Consider the following 20,997-nt stretch of genomic DNA (forward strand, 5'->3'; position numbering starts at 1 on the left):
AATTAAGGTGTGTTCCCGCTCGGGAGTTTGGGTTGTTTGTTTTAAGCTGTCTGTTTTGTTGTGTTCATTTTCACCCAAGCAAAGTTTATATGGCGAGAAAAATTGGAAAAGTGAAAAAATATTTAAAAAAAAGTAATTTCCCATATGCTCTACATATAGTATTAGGTGCTGTTAGTCCAATTAAAATTCGCATTGGGTGGAATAAACACTCAGAAAGTAAAAATTATAAAATAAAGTTACCTTACCATTTCAAATATGTTCTCTATATATTAAAGTAACATGTTTTTGCTGATGAGAAAAAAATATAATTGTGTTCAGTATTGGTAATTATCTTATATTACATTGGTGAGTTTTTTTTCTTTATTTCATCCATACATATTACAGGAGGCATCTCGTCTAGGATCACAGAGGGTGGTTTTCATCATATCTCGTGGAGTGAACAAACAATACCCAACAACCAAACAAAACGGCCCTTCTCAGGGCCACCAAATCATTATCAAAGAGTTCAACGATGTAATTCTTGAAACATATCCAAAATCAACAGATAGCCTAACGGAATCCTACGTCAACTATGCGATCGTGTCTCGGACACAACCCTCCTGTGACTTTTTAAGTCTAATTCAAAAGCAAAAATAATGAAAAAATCATCATCAGTACGAACATAGTAGCTAATGTACACGCAAATAATTCATAACACAGATTTCACATGTACGATATACCACATTTTGAACCCAGCCATTGCTTTCCCTTGCTTAATCTTTCTGGGCATTGAATTAAAGAAACCAATACAGGAAATTTTTGTGACTGTTTAGGTGCGATATTATTATTTGTGCGATTAATTGGTGTGATTCAAGACCTGATATCATAATAAAGTTGCACAAAAAGAGTCGCACAAACGAGGAATCACGCGGAAAGGGACCGCACAAAACAGGTTTGCCTGTACTCAATACTTGTGTGCTATTTGCAAGGAACAAAATGGATGAACAGAAGTCTATTTGAGGTAAAACGAGTGATTTATACAACCTGATTTTACTAGTTGTAGTTAACTCATTTTTCAATCGGCATATGATGCCATACTTTTTATCACTCTATTTGATCACTCTCTCTCTCTTTTTGATCGATACCAGCCGACATTATCAATGCGAGACATGGAGGCTAATTTGTCATCAATAAATACTCCAAGATATTTGATTTCTGTAACGCGTTCAATTGTCTCACCATCAATTTCAAAATGACTTTCGAGTCTGGAGTTTGCTGAAGAAATGAGCATGTATTTAGTCTTACTAACATTCAATTTACATTGTTTAAATTTCAACCACCGAGCGAGAGAATGAAGATCTTCGTTTAAATGTTCCGCGGTTTCATCTAACTTCTTGAATGCGATGAACAGAACAGTTACATCCGCGAACAAATTAACATCACAAAAACGTCAAACTCGCCGCATATCATTGATATATAAAATGAATAAAATGTGCCCTAATATACTCCCCTGTGGTACACCAAGTGTGTTACCGATAGGAGCAGAAATAAATCGTTGAAACGAGTCCTTTGAGTTCGATCACATAAACAGCTTTCAAACCATTTGTATGATGTACCTACAATTTCAATGTTTGTAACAAAAAGGACCTAGAAATTGTGTCAAAGGCAAATGCAAGAACACCGCAAAAATAGTTTCTTAGTTATTGTTGTTAATAAATTTCATCAACTGGCCTTTTACTACAAATTCCGAAAAAATTTCTGTTGTGTGCAACCTGTTAATAGGACGGGACTCTTCGGCTTTATCCGTCCCATTAACTTTGGGGATAGAAATCACAAAAGATTCCTTCCAAACTTCAGGCACGTGTCCAGTTTGCAATCTTCTTCTTCTTCTTTTTGGCTTTAAGAGGGTTTAAACTTTTCAGTTCATTCGCCTCTAGGGCCCCAGTTTGCAATGATTCATTTATCACTCTCCGCAATTCGTGTCCAATAACATGGAAGCAATCTTGTATCACTTTTGCGTTTACATTGTCGATGCCAACCGATTTCTGCAAGGAAAAACAAATATTTTTCAAATCTGCAAATATGATGGGTAGAAAACATTGTAATCTACAATTGTTATTCATCGGCTGTATTATTTCGTAAGGCCTAACCAATTCAATACTTTGATTAATCAGTTCAACACTGTTCACAAAATAACCGTTGAATTTTTCCGCTATTATTTGTTCTGAATGTTCTTCGGAACCATTGAAAATTATGGACTGCGATAAATTACTCTTAGTGTTAAGTAAGCTTTTCAATATTTTCCATAGCTCCTTACTGTTATTCTGATGTTAATCAACTTTCCTCTGAATATATTCACATCTTGTCTTTTGGCTTGTGAATACATGTTCCGCAAAACAGCGTACCTATTCATGTCGTTCTATAAATTACTTCTCCGAAACTTTACGTTCTGTTTATCTCGTTTACGCTTGGGACGCAAAAGTGATAGAGTGCGAATTCTTCAAATTGATTTGGTTTTCAAAAACCAAGCTATTCGTACACACGTTCAATACATCAGTGAGAGCTGTTGCTTTCAAATCTAAATTATCATTTATCGCAGTAAAATCCAGGTTTCTCGCGACTAGATGAGATATTGCTTCTTTCGAATATTTGTCTTAGCACTTAATTTTAATGTTATTTTCTTATTTTTTTCAATTCTTTATTTGAGACATTTTCAGCCTCCCGGGCTGGTTCGCCTCTTTATCGACGGCATTGCCGCTTTGTTGACTGCCACTGCAGTCAACCAATGTCCAGTGGTGAATGTAGAAAAGTTTCCTATTGGCTATTGAAGAGCGAGCGAGCATTGTTGCGATAGAGAAAGTCTGTGTTGCCTTTAGTACAACAGATCACGTTAGGGTAAAGTGGCCAGATATGGTCAAAGGTCTAACGCGGGACACAAAAAGCAAAATGTTATGTATATACGTTATGTGAAAATAAATCATAGTTTAGCGAATCTCATTCATTCGTGAAACACTTAACATGTGTCCTTGCAATTAAACCTGATCTGTATTATTTCTTTCTAAGTATCGTCATTCAGTTATGATTTTTCGATGGTTTAGATTTTGTTTACGCATGAAAATCACTCGCTCAGTTAGAGCAGTAAAGCCTGGCAAGCACGATTCAAATTCAACAATTTTTTTCAAATTACCGAATGGAATGCTCGAAAATTCCAATCCATTTTTCATCGAATTTAGTGTTAACGTATGCATTAAAAAAATGGACTATTTTCGGATGGCGATGAAAAAAAAACTACAAAAAACAATTTAATGGAACAAATTTTCCTTAAATATTACGTTTATTAGGCCTACAACAAAAATTATTCAAGGCTGTTGATAAGCAGCAGCACTGTCAAGCAATTTCATGATTTTTTCATACTATCAGCTTCACCCCACAGCTTGACATCCTGAGACACTTTGTGTCCGCCAGAAATAGCCGATCTGAGATTTACAACATTCTCTCCCTGTCGCTCCTTAAGCCGGGAGATCGAATCAACCGGCCAAACGGTGAAGGAGAATCTGGCCAAAATAGACATTTTTATGCGGAAGCGTCAGACGAGACCGGCAGTATCTGAGCAGCAGGCAATCACTCAGAAGGAGTAGCTTCAGGTGCTGGTAAAAAACTTCTTCTCGTGCTCATAATGGAAGACGTGCTTGATGCTAGAATTCAACGAATGACCGGGGACCGGGTACTTTACGTTCCCCAAGTAAGCGATGACGTTGAATATATATCAACCACATCAAGTTCTCGAAGAAGGTCCTTCTCTGACAGACGAGAAGGGAATGTCCGAGCCGCTTTCCTTTCGAGTCATATGGTGAACGGGAAACGAGTACGAAGTGCTCGCCGAAACTTGCGAAGGTGATGTGGTCTTTATGCCGAAACGGGGATCAGCCCATTATGCCAAAAGATCACTGGAGAATGAATAATGGATCGGCTGGAGATAAACATTGTCGCGTAGACCGCCAACCTTCCCAACATACCCCAGCTGCGGCCTATACTTTTAACTTTTAAGCGAATGGCCAAAATGGAGAGATAGTGAACTACCAAAGCCACGGAAAGGTAAAAGAACATGTCGACATACATCTTTTCATCAGCCATGATTGAGGTTCCGGCCAACATTTGCTTCATTTGCGATACTTCATCAAACAACCTTGCCTCTTCCTGTCCAGCATACACTAGTTCCGGCTTATTTAACACGTTAAGCCCTGACCGAGCTAGAGGACAAAAAATGAACTTTTCGTTCGACTCACGTTGGTCCCTGCGGATCAATAGGGGACTTTTTTAAAAATCATTATAAATCTTTATAATAATCATAAAAATAAATCTTTATAAAAATCAAATCTTTATCAAAATCAATTTTCCGATTTTGCTGCTGTCGTTTCCTGTTGACACTCTCTAAACAAAAAGTCCACTGTCGGTGCGATGAAACCAGCTCAATGTATTAATCGTTGAATGCATTGGAAGCGCTCTTGAACAGTCGGACAAATAAAAGTTTTATTTTAAGGTTCATCCATTGAAGAAAATCAACATGATCAAATTGTAATACTGAAATATATTGATATCGCGGGACATTTTCGTTCCTTTTGTCAAATGCGGGACGTTTCGCGGGACGTAACCCCACGCAGGACATTTTGTCGAAATGCGGGACGTCTGGTCAGTGGACGTTAGGGTGACCAACTTGACTTAACTATTTCATTCCTTAACAACATATAAATCCTTTTGCGAAACATAACTTAACAAAGAACTTGCTGTTTGCTTGTTGGACCAGATGGCAAGGATGTCCTCGACCCATGGTTCCAGGACAGTGGAGAGGAAGCCGTGTCGTTGAAGATGCCGAAGTGTTCTTATTCCCCTTCATCGTGGAAGAAGTGGTCGACGGAGTTGTGGATTTGGCAAAGGTCGCAGAGTAGATGGAAGGGTCCTCTATTGAATCCGTGTGTGACCGAGCAGTGACCGGTCCTCAGTCTGAACAGGATTCATTCCTTTAACATCGTCAAACCTGACAATCGTGCCCTTGACTTTTCTGAGGAACTGCCCCCTTTATTTTCTTCATGCTCTCTCAGTATCTTCTCAATATAAACAAAAATTGTCTCATAGTCCGTTATTTCAAATTTGGACTCTACCAGAGAATAAACTGTAATGATCTATCAAAGTTCTACTGTTTCTTGTTATTTTAGTGAATTCCGGAACATTGAGCCAATCAATGTTGAAATAACCAGCAATTACATTCAACTTGCTACAATCAATGCAACTCTCCCACCAGTTTTCTAAGAGTTGAAGGGGTATACAGATGGGAATTTTTGGATTTCAAGTGACCAGCGTTTTTTAGAAATCTTAGAAAACCATGAAATTGCCAAGATATCTAGAAAGTATTCAAGTTCAGTTTCCAATCTAACGAGAACTCTCCCTTCCCTTGGTTCACATCTAGCACGATGGGTTAACAGAATGGGTAGGATGGGTAGATGGGTAGCGTTTGGAACTGTCTAATGTTACACTGGAGAGAAGCGAACGTAAGAAACTGCTGGTAACAGACTATCATTTGTTCCGCTTCATGCTTCATAGGGAATATTTTAGCAGCTTGACAGCTTCATTATTTGCTAAGGTTATAGAGCAAAGATGGAGGAGTCTACGCCTAGCTGAAGTGAGACTACGTTTCGTAGAAAATGCTATGACATATACGGATTAACACCGAAGAATGTTCTTTCCTTGAAATAAATAACTTCATTTGCTTCAAATATCTGTATTATATAGTATTCCATATTTCAATATTTGTGAACTGACGGTCGACCGTTCCTTCTACTTACTCTGATAATGATTCATTTTCAAGTGTCGATGTAAACCGTGTGGCTCTATGAAGGTGCTTTGGCACCCCGGAATCGAACATAATAATTTAACGGTGGGACCGTTGTTTTTATTGTGATATTTCAAGCTATGCTTCCTTATATTCCTCTTCTGGGTAAACAGAGCGTCACATGAACCGCATTTGTAGAAAACCTTTTGACCTATTCGTATGGGTGTTGGATCGCAAACAGTAGACTCCGGATGAGCTGCGTAAATATGCGTTATCATTCGCTCAGAGCTAATCGTCGTGGTGGAACATTGGTTGCAGCGGAACAGTTCGTCTCCGATTTGAACAAACGGAAGCCCGTTAGTCTCTTCCCCTGCTTCATCGGCCTGCGGCAATTGTATCACTCCTGTGCATTCAACATCGCTATCCTCATTGTCATCTTCTTCACTATTTTGGTCTACATCAATATCCTCTTGCCTTAATTGATTCTCTTCGTGATCCGATATTGTAAGATCGATGTTATCCTCCAAACTTGGTTGTGCATCCGTTCTCTCTCGCAGTACAACATTATTCAGCAGCTGGCATAGCTTCCGGAATCGTCGAAAGTCGTTAATTTTATCCAGACACTTGCGACAGATGGAACAAGCAGCGTCTGATTTCGAGTCAAGTTTTACTCCCGTCGTCGATTTGACGAGTCTCGTCAAACGTACGTTTTTATCAAGGGAACTCCGAAAAACAGGCTCCAAATGCGTTATTGAGAAACATAGCCGGCAGTAAACCGATGGGTCGGTGTGCGGACTGCAAATGAATTTTATACTATAAACGTTTTGGAGTTTTTGTCATTCGTACTCACGTTGACATTTCATCGCATTCCTCGGTCTCGGCATCGCGTTCTTCAACATCACGGGTTCTTTTAACGGATTGCATTTTGCTTAGTTGTAGAATATTCCACCACAGCAGTGGAACTCCATACAATTCACTAACTAAAAAGTGTCCACATTTTTATCGCTTGTTTACGTGAAGAATATAATTTTTTCAGGCACACTTGATTTGAGTGTGTATGGATTTCTACACTGAGAGAAATAATTAGTAAATATAACGAATTTTTTGGTAAATACTACCAATCTATAGTCATTTTCGACCGTACTAATAAACACATATGTCAAGCAGAACAATGATTCGGAAGCCCAATATCGGCTACATTTTTTTGCCGAAAATGCACGTATCAGAATTATATCCTTATTATACCTCCGTATTGCCTTATAGGAACAATGAAAATGGTTAATACGCGCTTTTCTCACCAATTTTCAGATATGACAATATCCAAGCTTACTAATGTTATCGAGTAAAATATACTAATCTCTGGTAGGGATGCGGGTTTGTTGACAATATGTACAAAAAATTTGTACATTCTACTAATTTTGCATTACCAAATGTATTTAGTAGTTTTCGACCGAGGATTTTTCTAAAGCCGGGTTCAGACGGTGCGAGTAAGCATACGAGTAGGTCTAGTCAGTTACTGCAGTGCAGCTACTCACACCGTGTGAACACATCATGCCAGTTAGTGTCATGTGTAATCCGGCGTGCGAGCTACTTCAAAGTTTTTTGAATTCACTCGCACTCGCAACTCTCAAAACGTCAAAAACAGAATTTAGCCTCCGAATCAGGGATGCCAAATGTAAAGACATGTCTCTATTTTTAAGGTATTTGAAAATATGCGAAGATATTTATAGACTTGAAAATTATTGGAAAAACAAATAAAACCCTCATAGTTTCTAAACGAAATCGTTGTTATTTTGATATGCACGCTGGCTGGGCACGCTTTCTTTTTGAGATAGCTTTCTTGAGAATCTCTAATATAGAATCATTATCAGGCATAATTTTAATTCAAAATTTACTCACAACTTGCAAAGAAAGTATTGTTCTAAAAACATAATACACATCCGATTTTAAAAAGTACATTTTCATTCATTATTTCAATTTTGACGCGTATTTATTCCACCTGCAAATCTACCATCATTTTTATTTCAAAAATTGGTACACGAAGCTGCTGGCAAGGCAAACTAAATAAAATTTAAAAAAAATCTTTTAGGTTGTCATTTATAGCATCACATACTTCCGGAATTATCTTAGCTATGAATGCTTTCGAGATTCTAAAAAATATCGACAACAATCTGAACGATATTCCAGAAGCAAGGCACATCAATGTCGTTTTTTAATTTCACTCTTGCAGGTATAGCATCCCTCATGAGTGTATCTTGGCGTTGTATTTTTGGACCAATGGAATCCAACAGTGTTTCCTCTAATTCAGGTGTTTTTCTCAACACTGCTCTGTACTCCAGAGGATCATCATCAAAGAGTTCCTTCCATATTTTTTTTATTGCTCCTTTTCCTTGCATTCAATTCCTGGCCCAAATCATTTCGCCTTTCTGCTTTTTCGGATAGTACCTTCAGTTCGAAGAAATTCAGCACAAAGTATTTTTATTATAAAATTGTGCAACTAAATAAAATATATTCATCTGAAAACCTGAGACGAATACTGCCTATAGAGAAGTCGAATTCAGATCAATCATCTGTCAAATTCGGACCTGATTGCTGTTTCTGACTATTTGATGGACATTTCAAAAATCATCTGGCATCCCTGGTAAGCCAATGCTGCAGTATCTAGTTTCGCGTCAGCATCTCACACTGTGTGAACGGACAAGGCGAGTCAACCAATTGTCAAGCGAGTTCACCGGGTCAGTAGCTACTAATTCTCAAGTCAGCTACTAGCAACGTATAAATGGGCCTTAAAGCCGGGTTCAGACGGTGCGAGCAAGCATACGAGTCGGTCTAGTCAGTTACTGCAGTGCAGCTACTCACACCGTGTGAACACATCATGCCAGTTATTGTCATGTGTGATCCGGCGTGCGAGCTACTTCAAAGTTTTTTGAATTTACTCGCACTCGCATGCTTCAAAACGTCAAAAACAGAATTTAGCGTTCGAATCAGGGATGCCAAATGTAAAGAAATGTCTCTATTTTTAAGATATTTGAAAATATGCGAAGATATTTATAGACTTGAAAATTATTGGAAAAACAAATAAAACCCTCATAGTTTCTTAACGAAATCATTGTTATTCTGTTTTGCACGCTGGCGGGGCACGCTTTCTTTTTGAGATAGTTTTCTGGAGAATGTCTAATATAGAATCATTATCAGGCACAATTTTCATTCAAAATTCACTCACAACTTGCGAAAAAAAGTAAGGTTCTAAGAAACAGAATACATATTCGATTTAAAAAAGTACATTTTCATTCATTATTTTAATTTTTGACGCGTGTGAATAAAATTTTAAAAAGTCTTCTAGACTATCATTTAAAGCATCACATACTTCCGGAATTATCTTAGCTATGGATGCTTTCGAGATTCTAAAAAATATCGACAACAATCTGAACAATATTCCAGAAGAAAGGCATATCAATGTCATTTATATTATCACTCTTGCAGGTACAGCATCCTTCATGAGTGTATCTTGGCGTTGTATTTGTGGAGCAATTAAATTCAACAGTTTTTCCACTTGTTCAGGTGTTATTCTCAACACTGCTCTGTAATCTCTATAAAATTGTGTAATGATACATTCAACTGAAAACCTAAGATGAAAACTACCAATAAAGAAGTCGATTTCGGACCAATCATTTGACAAATTCGGACCTGATTGCTGTTTCTGACTATTTGATGGACATTTGAAAAATCGCCTGGCATCCCAGGTAAACCCGTGCCGTAGTATCTAGTTTCTCGCCAGCAGCTCACACTATGTGAACGGACAAGGCGAGTCAACCAATTGTCAAGCGAGTCCACCGGGTCAGTAGCTGCTCATTGTCAAGTCAGCTACTAGCAACGTATAAATGGGCCTTAAGGGTAGCTGTCTTGACGCAAGGTCTTTAATGATGAATGATAAGATGGGAAGGTTAATATAAACATGTTTATTATTAAATAAGTTTATTCAAATATTAAAATTGCCCTTCTTTAATTATTCAGTGCAATATTATCGAAATTTGATAGAGAAATTAAAAAAGGAATGTTTTTTTCAATATTTTTCTGAGATGGTTATTAAAATTATTTATTGAATTAGTATTTAATCTCTGAGTTTGTTTGAATGACCGACTGAAGTTGATCCATAGAAGAATAAGATTTCATTTGATATGTCGATTTTTGAAATCGTTTCAATGGTTGAAAAGTTATGACGTTTTGAAAGAAATCTTACTTACTTAATCATCAATAGACTCCAGTGGCACGTGCTGTACACAAAAGTCGTCTCCATTCACATGAAATTTATATTTTTTCCCAATTGGGAACTTTCTAACTTTTTTTAAGGATCAACATATCATATCTTTCTATTAATCCGCAAACATGCCTAGTAGTTACTTAAAAAAACCAAACTCATAAACGACAAAAAGAGTCTTCGATTGTATATTTTTTATATATTTTTTACAGTTTTACAGTACACATTCACTTATTGGCGCTTTTTAATTGGCGGTTCTTTGCTAGTCTTTGAGTGTTAAACTCAAAAAATTAAGGCACTGTATAAAAGTTTTTAGTTTTGCAGTTTGTTTGACAAATATTTTAGTTTAAAAATATATAGAAATAAATATACAAATATAAAGTGAATTATATCACATCCACTATTCAAGAAAGTTGATGATACTTTTATTTTCTAGCATCAATCCAAATGCAGTAATCCTAATTATTATTATGGCCGCACTAAAAGACAACAAGAAAAACAACAAGAAAAACGCAAACTTTGAAATTTGTGAACTATTGCAGTATTACTTCAGCCATTCCATGCCAAACTGATATAGTGGTTTTCGTATTTTCGTGAAAATTGGTAGCTTGTTTTCGTTATGATAAAACATTGAACCTGTATTTTTTTTTGTGATTCGATTTTTTTCACTTTCCCCAAAAATGACTTATATCAAAAAGTCATAACATTCGAACCACTAAGCCGATTCAGATGATCGACACATCAAATTGAAGTTAATTAGCTAGTCTTTTATCAAACTTACAAGAAATTTGAATTTTGTTTTCGTAATTATTAATTGTATCCATTTTTTATAGTTCACATGGTTTCGGCACCAACGGCGCTATAATTTTCTATTTTTTTTTTTTTAAACTGAGGATTTTTTACACATTTACATTTTTTACTCAGAATCAGATGTGTTCTTTTTTTCTTTTTTGAGTTATAATTTTAACCGAGATGATCGATTTATCAAATCAAAGCCAATGAGCTAGAATTTTTAGGAAAAATGATGCACTTGCGAAAAAAATCAATTATGTTTTTGTGATTAATAATTGTATCGTTTTTTTTATAGTTTACGTGGTTTAGAGACCAAGGGTGCTATATTTTTTATATTTTTTTCGTGAAACCTTCACTTAACACAGTAAAAAATCAGAGGGATGTTCTTTTTCGTTTTTGAGTTATGATTTTTCAAAGTTAACATGTTTTTAAGATTCGTTCGATCATCCTATGCGATAAGACTATTTATATGCGTATAGAATTCCCCTTTTTGCAAGTGTGAAATTATTGACTTCATTTAACTATGTCGATTATCTGAATCAGTTCAGTAGATCAGAAGTCATGAATTTTTGAAAAACGTAATTTTTGGAAAAAAGGAGAAAAATGATTTGAACACATTTTGGATGTTAAAAAATCCTCAGCTTTAGAGAAAAAATATAAAAAAATATTGCGCCCTTGGACAATGAAAAAACAATTACATAAAAAACAAATACGACCAATAATTAAGGAAACAAAATTATCTTTTCTTGCAAGTATAGTATTTTTTTTAAAGAATAGCTAACTGGCCAATTTGATATGTCGTTCATCTGAATCGGTTTAGTAGTTCAAAAGATATGAGTTTTTGAAAAAAGTTATTTTTGAAAAAAAAAGGGGAAAAACTAGATTTTTCGAACCACCCTAGAATGGAATGGGATCTAACATTTTGCGATAAGGAACAAAACTACTAATTTACACGAAAATCTGAGAATGGAATATATATAACACTAAAAAAATACAGTTTGGTGTTAATTTCCCCGGCAACTAAAAAGCTGATTATTAGAAATTAATTGATGTTAACTTTTTATTACCTTGTAAATTTTAGATACAATACCAACAGAGGGTATTGGAAAAAAATATTTTTTTTCAGAAATCATATTTTTATGTTGTTTTTTAAGCGTACATACGTCACCTAGTCGTATAATTATTGTATCATTCAATTTATTTCGATGAGAATATTTTAAAATATTTCAACTGATGCTCTTGCCACATTTTAATTTTTTTTTATTCAATGTCCAGTTTCTATGGCGAAGCTTGTCATTATTGGTGAAATACGACCATAAAGGTTGTTATGAATAGCACAGCAAGTTATGATTACAATACATATGGGTTTATTTTGATAATGCAAATATTAACGACATTATACATAAACCGATAAAAATGCATTATAATATTTGTCCACAGGACTTTCAGCGTCTATATATATATATTTTATTCAATTTTCAGTTCGTAATTTCTATCCCATTCGCCGTGTTTATCATGATGATGCTAACATTAATAACATTATATACGAACCTCCCACCTTATATATGACGTCTCCCACCGTTTTAGAAACATCTTAACATTATGTTCAATTTTTAGAGTGTAAACCATCTGTCAATTTTTTCACTGTTTACATTTTCTTGCCACAAATCGTTGCCACTTTTTTCTCTCATGTTCCACTTCTCTTCTCTGATTCCACAGTAAGATGTTTCGATCCTGAAAATTCAGCACAGTGTTTACATTTGAAGCCCAAATTATCGTTATTACTAGAGGTGATCAAAAATATTTCAACGAAGCAAAACTGTGACAATCAGTGTAATTTTTGTGTACAGGCAAACCTGTTTTTGTGTGATTTTTTTATGAGACGTTTTTGTGCGTATATGAATGAGTTTTGAAGTTATCACCTCTTTAGTTTTGCTTTCTATGGGTGCTCATACACTGTTTGACCGAAGCCAAATATTTGACTCTTTTTGACAGATAAAATTTTGTCAACATGTACTGATCAAATATATTCTACACAAAACACGACAAGCAAATATTCAATTATTGGATGCCTAAAATATTTTTTCAGTCTGTTCTTCGAACCTGTCGGTACATGGTTAGGTTACCTTGAATATTTCAGTTGATTTTTTCCATGTTCGGTGTTTGATATTGTTTACTACTGTTGAAAATTGAAGAGTGGCAAACAAAATAGTGTTTGTACAAATATCAAATCAAACCTTATCTGTCAAAAAATATCAAATATTTGACCTCCGGGCAAACAGTGTACGGCCACCTTATCTTTGATATGTATTTCATCGCACTACATAGGTTTTGTGTCAGTCAATTACCAGTCTCATGTTTTGTTGTTGTTTTTTAACATGTAAGAAGAAAGTTATCAAGGGGAGTAAGAGTTGGTTTTATTTTCTGCGCAAGTGAGCAGGCCGCTTATTAAAATTAAACAAATAATTAAAAAATAAATAGAACGTGTATTTTAATGTTTAAATCCTATAATATTTGACATCTACGTTCCACGCTCTCGCGATCCTGGACCATGACGATAACGTTTATTTCAAAGCGTAAGTTTTAGTTCGTTCACAACTGACAGTATGTACGCAATATGTACAGCAATGTACAGCAACTTATAGCGAATTCGTTTTTAAAACTGAGTCAGTGCCAAACTGACTCTGTAATAAAAAGTCGCAGGAGGGTTTGTGTCCGAGACACGACCGCATAGTTGGCGTAGGATTCCGTATTCTCGAGTGGGAACACACCTTGGTTTTTATTTATGAAAATTTTAATAAATCGTTTCATATATTAACATATATATATATATATATATAAAAATGCCCCGACTTGCATATATTTGCAATACCGATTTCCCTCGGGCACCTCGGTTTTGATGTCTCTGTTAGGGAACACATTTCGGTAGGAACAAAAGTTCCCCCTTCTTTGATGTATTTGCAATGCCGATAGCTCCCAGGCAGCTTGGTTTTGATGTCTCTGTTAGGGAACCGCCGCATGTATCGCCAATTTCGACCAATTAGAAGTGGATAGGGATTGAGATTCTCCATCAGATCAGAAGGGCCAAGTGCAGTGTAAGAATATAAAAGTTTGAATGAAAATTTTTACTTCATATTGTTAGGTTACCTAACACAAATAATTACTATTATAATATAAAATCATCATTGGACACAGTTTTTGTTCAATATATTCCTGCGATATCGAAAAAAAACCTCTTATTTCATCACATAAAATAAATACTTCATGCGTTAAAGTAAATTTTCATTCATAATTTTGATTTTGAATGCATGTTTATTCCACCTCATTATTTTCGGCTCCCAATGAAAGCACACGTAGCTTAATGCCGTCTACGCGAATATACTCTTCAAAATCAGAATCCGAATTGGATTACGATTCCAATAATACAAAAGCAAAAGCAGCAGATTTCCCATTTTCATAGTCTTTATTTTTAGATTTTCCAAAACAATACTCGGAACTTGACAGTTTAGTATAGTTGTATTGGTGAACCTGAGTGCCAACCCGTGAAACATATCAGTGCGAAACTAACAGCTTTCGGGCGAACCTAGTGCGACACTAGGTTGAAACTGAGTGAATAAAAAAACATTTTGACAGCAGTTAGTGCGGTACTGGGGTTGAAACTGAACAAAAACGAATTCGCTATTAGAGCAGGAAAACGAAGGGAGGCCAATTGCACCCTAAATACACTGAATTCTATACGCGCAAAAAAAGTCTCGTACAAAAATCGTGGTAATTTCGAGTAAATGATGTGAAAAATGATTTTCTCGTCACAGCCGCACTCGTATAACGAACGAGGCGACGATACTGCAGTGTCAAATCGCCTTTCAAATAAAAAAAAAATCGCGAAAAAAAAAGAATCCAGTGTATTTCTTATCATGTTGAATATAACATTCATCAGCACATTCACGCTTTCCTCACAAAAGGGATGCACAACATGCGCGGGTATACCTAACATCCATTGTGTATGCTCACAAGGAGCAACTTCATGACTACACACCACACACGCATGCGGACAACATACAGCACTCTGCCGAGACCTAGTTCAACCGAGTATTTCAGCCATCTGTTTGGCTACGCTTGGGCGTGCCCGGAGGATGTTCTAACATCCTAAAACTTAATTCCTGCTCTATGTGGGGCGAATTATCGTACAACAAAGGTCCCTATTATATAAATCGAATCGAAACGTAAATACAATCGCTATCACTCAGCCCTATTCTGTTTTCCGACGGATTGCAATTTCGTTCGAAACCGTTATTTCGTTCGAGTTATAATTTCGCTTTCCCTATTTCGAACGTTTTACCCATTTAATGTTCGAAGAGAAACAGATCGAACGAAATGCAACGAACAACTCGAACGGAATACAGAATGCAATTTTATGAAGTCGTTCGAAATATTTCGGATCGTTCGAAATACAGAATAGGGGTGACTATCTCACCAAGCAAAATTTCGTATTTTGTAAATTTAGATTATCTTTTACCAAGCTTGAATTTCATGTGTTGCAAATTGCATATATTTAAGCGTTAATGAAACGTTTCCCAAAGGAAAATATCAGGGACGCAAACCGCAACAAGAGGTCCGTGCCTCTAGGCCCAGACCGATCAACTTTTTGACGTAGGATTACGTCTTACGGGAACATATTGGGGTACAAATTGAAAAACGAATATCGATTGCATCGTGAAAAATGTCCAATTTCGAACGCGTATTGCTCAGTCATTTCATGACGGATTGATGAGATTTTTACATCAAAACATTGCGGCACTCTATAACAATTTTTCACCTTGAATAAAATAATATATATCATGTAATTAACTATCGAACAATTGAAAAATCTCAAACCCTATCCAAACGGTACTGATTGGTCGAAGCTGACGTCATTTCTTTTTCGCCTGCTTCGCTTCTTTCGTTCCCCGATAAGTCAAATATTTGCATGTCGAGCGAGTGGGGGGCGCCTATTTCTCACATACCAACTGATATAAAAGGACGGTAGCATTTTTGGATTTCTCATTCTCGTTCAACGCTCAGATCGGCAAACATCTGGGCTTCTAGTGTGCAATGCTCTACAAATCAACCAAGACCATACGGTGCGGCAAAGGAGAGGAAGCCATCGGCAACCAACGATGGATGCGGTGCGACAAAGGGAGCAAAGTAGAGGAAGCAGCGGAGAGCATCGAATTAAATCTAGTGTGCATTGCTGGTGCGCTCCTCTTCACATCAACAATTGAATGCGGCAAAGGAGGCAGAGGAGCGAAGTGCATTGCATCGTATCACACCCGCTATCCGTCGTTTAGCTCGTCGTGGTGGTGCCAATCAAACCCTCGCAAATCGACGCACAGAAGCCGATGGCGCCAAAGTTAAGGAAAGCATCAGCGAATCCGTAAAAGCTACCGCTCCCAAAACTAAACTGCTACATCCGACTGAAACGCAGCAGATTCCGTACAACCCATTAAACCATTCCAGTCCTTCTCAGGACTATCAATTTGTTTTGAAACAAAAGAGTTTATTTTACTGTTTTCCACTTACCACAAAAACTATGTAAAACTATGATCAAAAATACTGTTTATTTTTACATTTTCTACTAACAACTAACATGGAACGTATCACGTCAAAAACATACGTTTCATCAACCACCTTTTACTGGATTTGGCAAAAGAAGCGAAGAACATATGCATGCATGTATATAACGGAACGCTCCAGTCATACACAGCCCGTTAGGGAGGAATGAGCTTTGGGTTAAAGTCCCTTCAAAAACAAGAACGAACGATTCACAGCCCGTATCAGACAAATGCATGAAGGAATTCTATAAAATAATGCTACACGGGCGAGTAGCACCATAGTAGCAAAAAAAAGTCGAAGTTCGTGACATCTGGTAACAATATTTTTCTTCTTTTGAATTATAGAGACTTTAAACTTTACGTTCGTTCGGCCCTTGCGAAGAAAACTAGTTCATACTCTTTCTCGACCTACCTTTAGAAACACATTTTCATTGTCGCTCAGCACTCCTCAGCAAACGAGTCTGCTTTCGGCGGCACCAAGCGACGCCATGAGCAATATTCATTTAGGGAGGCAGATTAATCTCCCATCGAACTAGCAGGCCCGAAGGCAGATTTGAATTGATAAAATTTAAATGTATTTATTTTTTGACGTTGGATTACGGCATTGCAAATATTTGCATTGCAAATATATGCAAGTCGGGGGTTGCTCCATGAAATTTCATATCATATATCATATCATATCAATGACCGATCGTTTATTGTGAAAAATTTAGCACAAGTGTAAGTGTAAAATTGTATATGGTAGCAGTTGTGCTAAGAATGACTTGATATATGAAACGATTTATTTTAATTTCCTAAAATTTAAAACCAAGGTGTGTTCCCGCTCGAGAACTGTTTTTTGTGTTCATTTTCACCCGAGGGAAGTTTATACGGCAAGAAAAATTGGAAAAGTGAAGAAATATTCGAAAAAGTGATTTCCCTTATCCTCTATATATAGTATTGGGTGTTGTTAGTCCAATTAAAATTGAATTGGGTTGAATAAACGCTCAGAAAGTAAAAATTATAAAAAAAGAATACCTTTTCCATTTCAAATATGTTTTCTCTATATTAAAGCAACATGTTTTTACTGATGAGGAAAAAATAATAATTGTGTTCGGTATTGGTAACTGTCTTATGTTACATTGGTGAGTTTTTTTTTCTTTATTTCATACATACATATCACAGGAGGCATCTCGTCTAGGATCACAGAGGTCGGTTTTTGTCATATATCGTTCCACTTCGGTATCTTTTATCTGATACGCACCATCCAACGACTGTTTACCATCCTTCTGCCATCATCACTCGATAAACACTGGTGGAGTTAACATACAATACCCAACAACCAAACAAAACGGCCCTTTTCAGGGCCACCATATCATTATCAAAGAGTTTAACGATGTAATTCTTCAAACATATCCAAAATCAACAGATAGTCTAACGGAATCCTACGTCAACTATGCGGTCGTGTCTCGGACACAACCCTCCTGTGACTTTTTTAAGTTTTATTTTTACTTCGAACAATTTCATTTTACACACTTTTTATCCTGAATGTTTGGAAACGCTGGAAACATAAGGTTGTATATTTTCGACATGTTTTTCATATTTTTGTTCAAATGCAAATGTAAATAATTTTTTTGCAAACAAGCTGCCAAATGGTAATCTGTCAAGGGAAAACGATGTTTTGTTTCGATTTATAGTAGAAAATATTGTTTTCGGGTATAAATATATTTTTATTTATTTCAATTCCAATAAGTATAGTAAATATATTTTTGAAATCGAAATACTTTTGAAATCAAGAGCTCCGTCTCTCGTCATTTTAAATATATATCACTATTAAAATTGAAGATTTCATTTTCAATTAATGCTTTTTAATTTCATTGATATTTCATCTATGTTGACCACCATTGAATGGAAATGACATAAATTATATTGTGAATTATATTATTTTTTAAATATCTCAACAGACAAATTTAATCTGCATAACGATCGTATTCATGTGTTCTAATCTGCTGATTCAATCGCGATATTTTCGAATTGCTTTAAATCTCCTCTCCTAAATTGTGCTTCTAAGAGTGTTTTCAGTTTTTTCCTTGATGTTTCAAATTTAATTAATTTTGCTTCGCTATGATGACACGATGAAAAACGAGTTATAATTATTTATTGAGAATATGATTTCTTGGAAGTTAACAAAACCTGGCACATCGGAGTGTAATAATAATTCTTTATTTGATTCATAATTCGATATTTGATTCATAATTCTCTTGCCCGGAATTTGGGTTTCTGCAAACTGCTTTCTATACGTAGTTAACTATTTCAACTAACTATATTGACTATTTTGGGTGACAAATTCCTCACATCATCGGATTTCAATATTTTTGCGCACAGTATTTGCTGATGGATACAATGGTAGTTGATAAAATTTGGAATATTATCATCAATTTTGAAATGATTCATAAATCCATTATGAAATCCAATCGTGCAAGAAGCTCTATCAGTCGTAGTCGATACCAATTTTTGTATTGGAAATCATGTTTTAGGGATGAAGGACTTGAACGAGAACGAGTGTGTTCCTTCATTGATAAAAAATTGTTAAAAATAATTCTTTATTAGGCATATCCTGCAAACACAACCTTATGGATACACATAACTATGCGGTATCAGTTGATTCGTCGAGTTGTAAGAATAGCAACCGAAATTCATCAATATCAGCATCTCATCCAAATTTTTACTTTTAGCTTCTGTTATACGTATGAAAGTGTTTCTTGACAGCAACTTTTTTTTAATCAAAGCAATTATTTCAGATTCATTGTTAAAATTTTCAAACAATAATTCTTCTGATGTAATAAATCTCCTTTCAACCGTCTCCAAAAGGCTTCTTATGATTTAATAAAATTTAATTTACTTCAAATGATGCAATTGTGGCTTTTTTCGATTTCAGATTCGATCTCGAGAAAAAAAAACTCTGAAAAACATTCATTTGGAGCCAACGATAGTTCTTTGGGGGTCTCCGTAGCCACATTGGTTGCGCGTTCGCTTAGTAAGCGATCGATCGTGAGTTCAAAACTCAGGGCCCTCATTGACCATCTTTGTGTTGTTACAGAATAGCTAGGTCCACGCAACAATCATCAGCGATGGCGATCGATCCACGGTCGAATAAAGATCGATTCGTCCATACAACTACTCTGCTCTGCAAGATACATCGGGCTGCTGTTCTATAAATAACTCAACAATGATCAACAACTGTCTCCGCTGTCCGGTCTAACTGGATAATGGAAGAACAGATAGAAAACTCTTACGCCTAAATGGCTACTGTGTGAATGTGTACCATATGCAATGGTGTAGTAGGGAATAGTCTAACGCCGAAAAATGGCAACTGTGTAATGTGCTAATTATAGATATGATAAACATGTGACATGTACACGATTAAAATTCGGCTCTGTTACAGCTAAAATACTAATGAGCCTAAAATAAACAAAAAGGGATAAAAAAAAACGATAGTTCTTTTTATTTATTTTTTTTTTTTGAACGACTCCTTTTGTACATGACGGATTTTAGTAACGTGTAAATAAAGGGTGTGTCACATCAAATTGCATCACGGAAAAAACGCTGTAGAAATTCGCCCAGTAGACCGATCCTTTTGAAAATTTTAGACAGTAAAATAAAAACTATTAAACAACTTTTGGCATTTTCTTTTTATTCATACTTCGAGCCCAAGCCCGTATGCTCGCACCTTCCTCTTTACCCCGTCCATAAGGTTCTGTACAACGTCAGGTTGTAGTTTTTTTGAACAGAAATCCATTTTCTCTTGAAGTCCGCCTCCGATTTGACAACTTTTGGGTTCTTCTGGAGGGCCTGCTTCATAATCGCCCAATATTTCTCTATTGGGCGAAGCTCCGGCGCGTTGGGCGGGTTCATTTCCTTTGGCACGAAGGTGACCCCGTTGGCTTCGTACCACTCCAACACGTCCTTTGAATAGTGGCACGAAGCGAGATCCGGCCAGAAGATGGTCGGGCCCTCATGCTGCTTCAATAGTGGTAGTAAGCGCTTCTGTAGGCACTCCTTAAGGTAAACCTGCCCGTTTACCGTGCCGGTCATCACGAAGAGGGCGCTCCGCTTTCCGCAAGAGCAGATTGCTTGCCACACCATGTACTTTTTGGCAAACTTGGATAGTTTCTGCTTGCGAATCTCCTCCGGAACGCTGAATTTGTCCTCTGCGGAGAAGAACAACAGGCCCGGCAGCTGACGAAAGTCCGCTTTGACGTAGGTTTCGTCGTCCATTACCAGGCAATGCGGCTTCGTCAGCATTTCGGTGTACAGCTTCCGGGCTCGCGTCTTCCCCACCATGTTTTGCCTTTCGTCGCGGTTAGGAGCCTTCTGAACCTTGTATGTACGCAGGCCCTCCCGCTGCTTGGTCCGCTGGATGAATGAACTTGACAAATTCAGCTTATTGGCGACATCCCGGACCGAACTTCTCGGATCACGTCTAAACTGCTTAACTACGCGCTTGTGATCTTTTTCACTGACGGAGCATCCATTTTTTGAAAATGAACAGGTGGTGGAATAGTACGACC

General features: G+C 36.6%; 2 protein-coding genes and 1 long non-coding RNA gene across 3 annotated transcripts in view; 2 read left to right on the top strand and 1 right to left on the bottom strand.

Moving 5' to 3' along the window:
* LOC129774312 (zinc finger protein 721-like) overlaps nt 1-20,997 on the top strand; it is a 33,051-nt gene that overhangs the window by 6,750 nt on the left and 5,304 nt on the right. The window lies entirely within an intron of this gene.
* LOC129776745 (uncharacterized) lies at nt 5,740-6,852 on the bottom strand. The gene is made up of 2 exons (XM_055782570.1): nt 6,657-6,852; nt 5,740-6,601 (listed from the first exon to the last, which is right to left on the bottom strand). Exons 1-2 carry the CDS (start codon nt 6,728-6,730, stop codon nt 5,812-5,814), a joined length of 864 nt encoding a protein of 287 aa, XP_055638545.1. The 5' UTR covers nt 6,731-6,852; the 3' UTR covers nt 5,740-5,811.
* LOC129776746 (uncharacterized) lies at nt 18,792-19,933 on the top strand. The gene is made up of 2 exons (XR_008743158.1): nt 18,792-19,463; nt 19,527-19,933. It is a non-coding gene; the product is annotated as an uncharacterized LOC129776746 (long non-coding RNA).

This window comes from Toxorhynchites rutilus, chromosome 3 (assembly GCF_029784135.1).
Source record: "Toxorhynchites rutilus septentrionalis strain SRP chromosome 3, ASM2978413v1, whole genome shotgun sequence".
In the NCBI taxonomy this organism is placed as follows: Eukaryota; Metazoa; Arthropoda; class Insecta; order Diptera; family Culicidae; genus Toxorhynchites; species Toxorhynchites rutilus.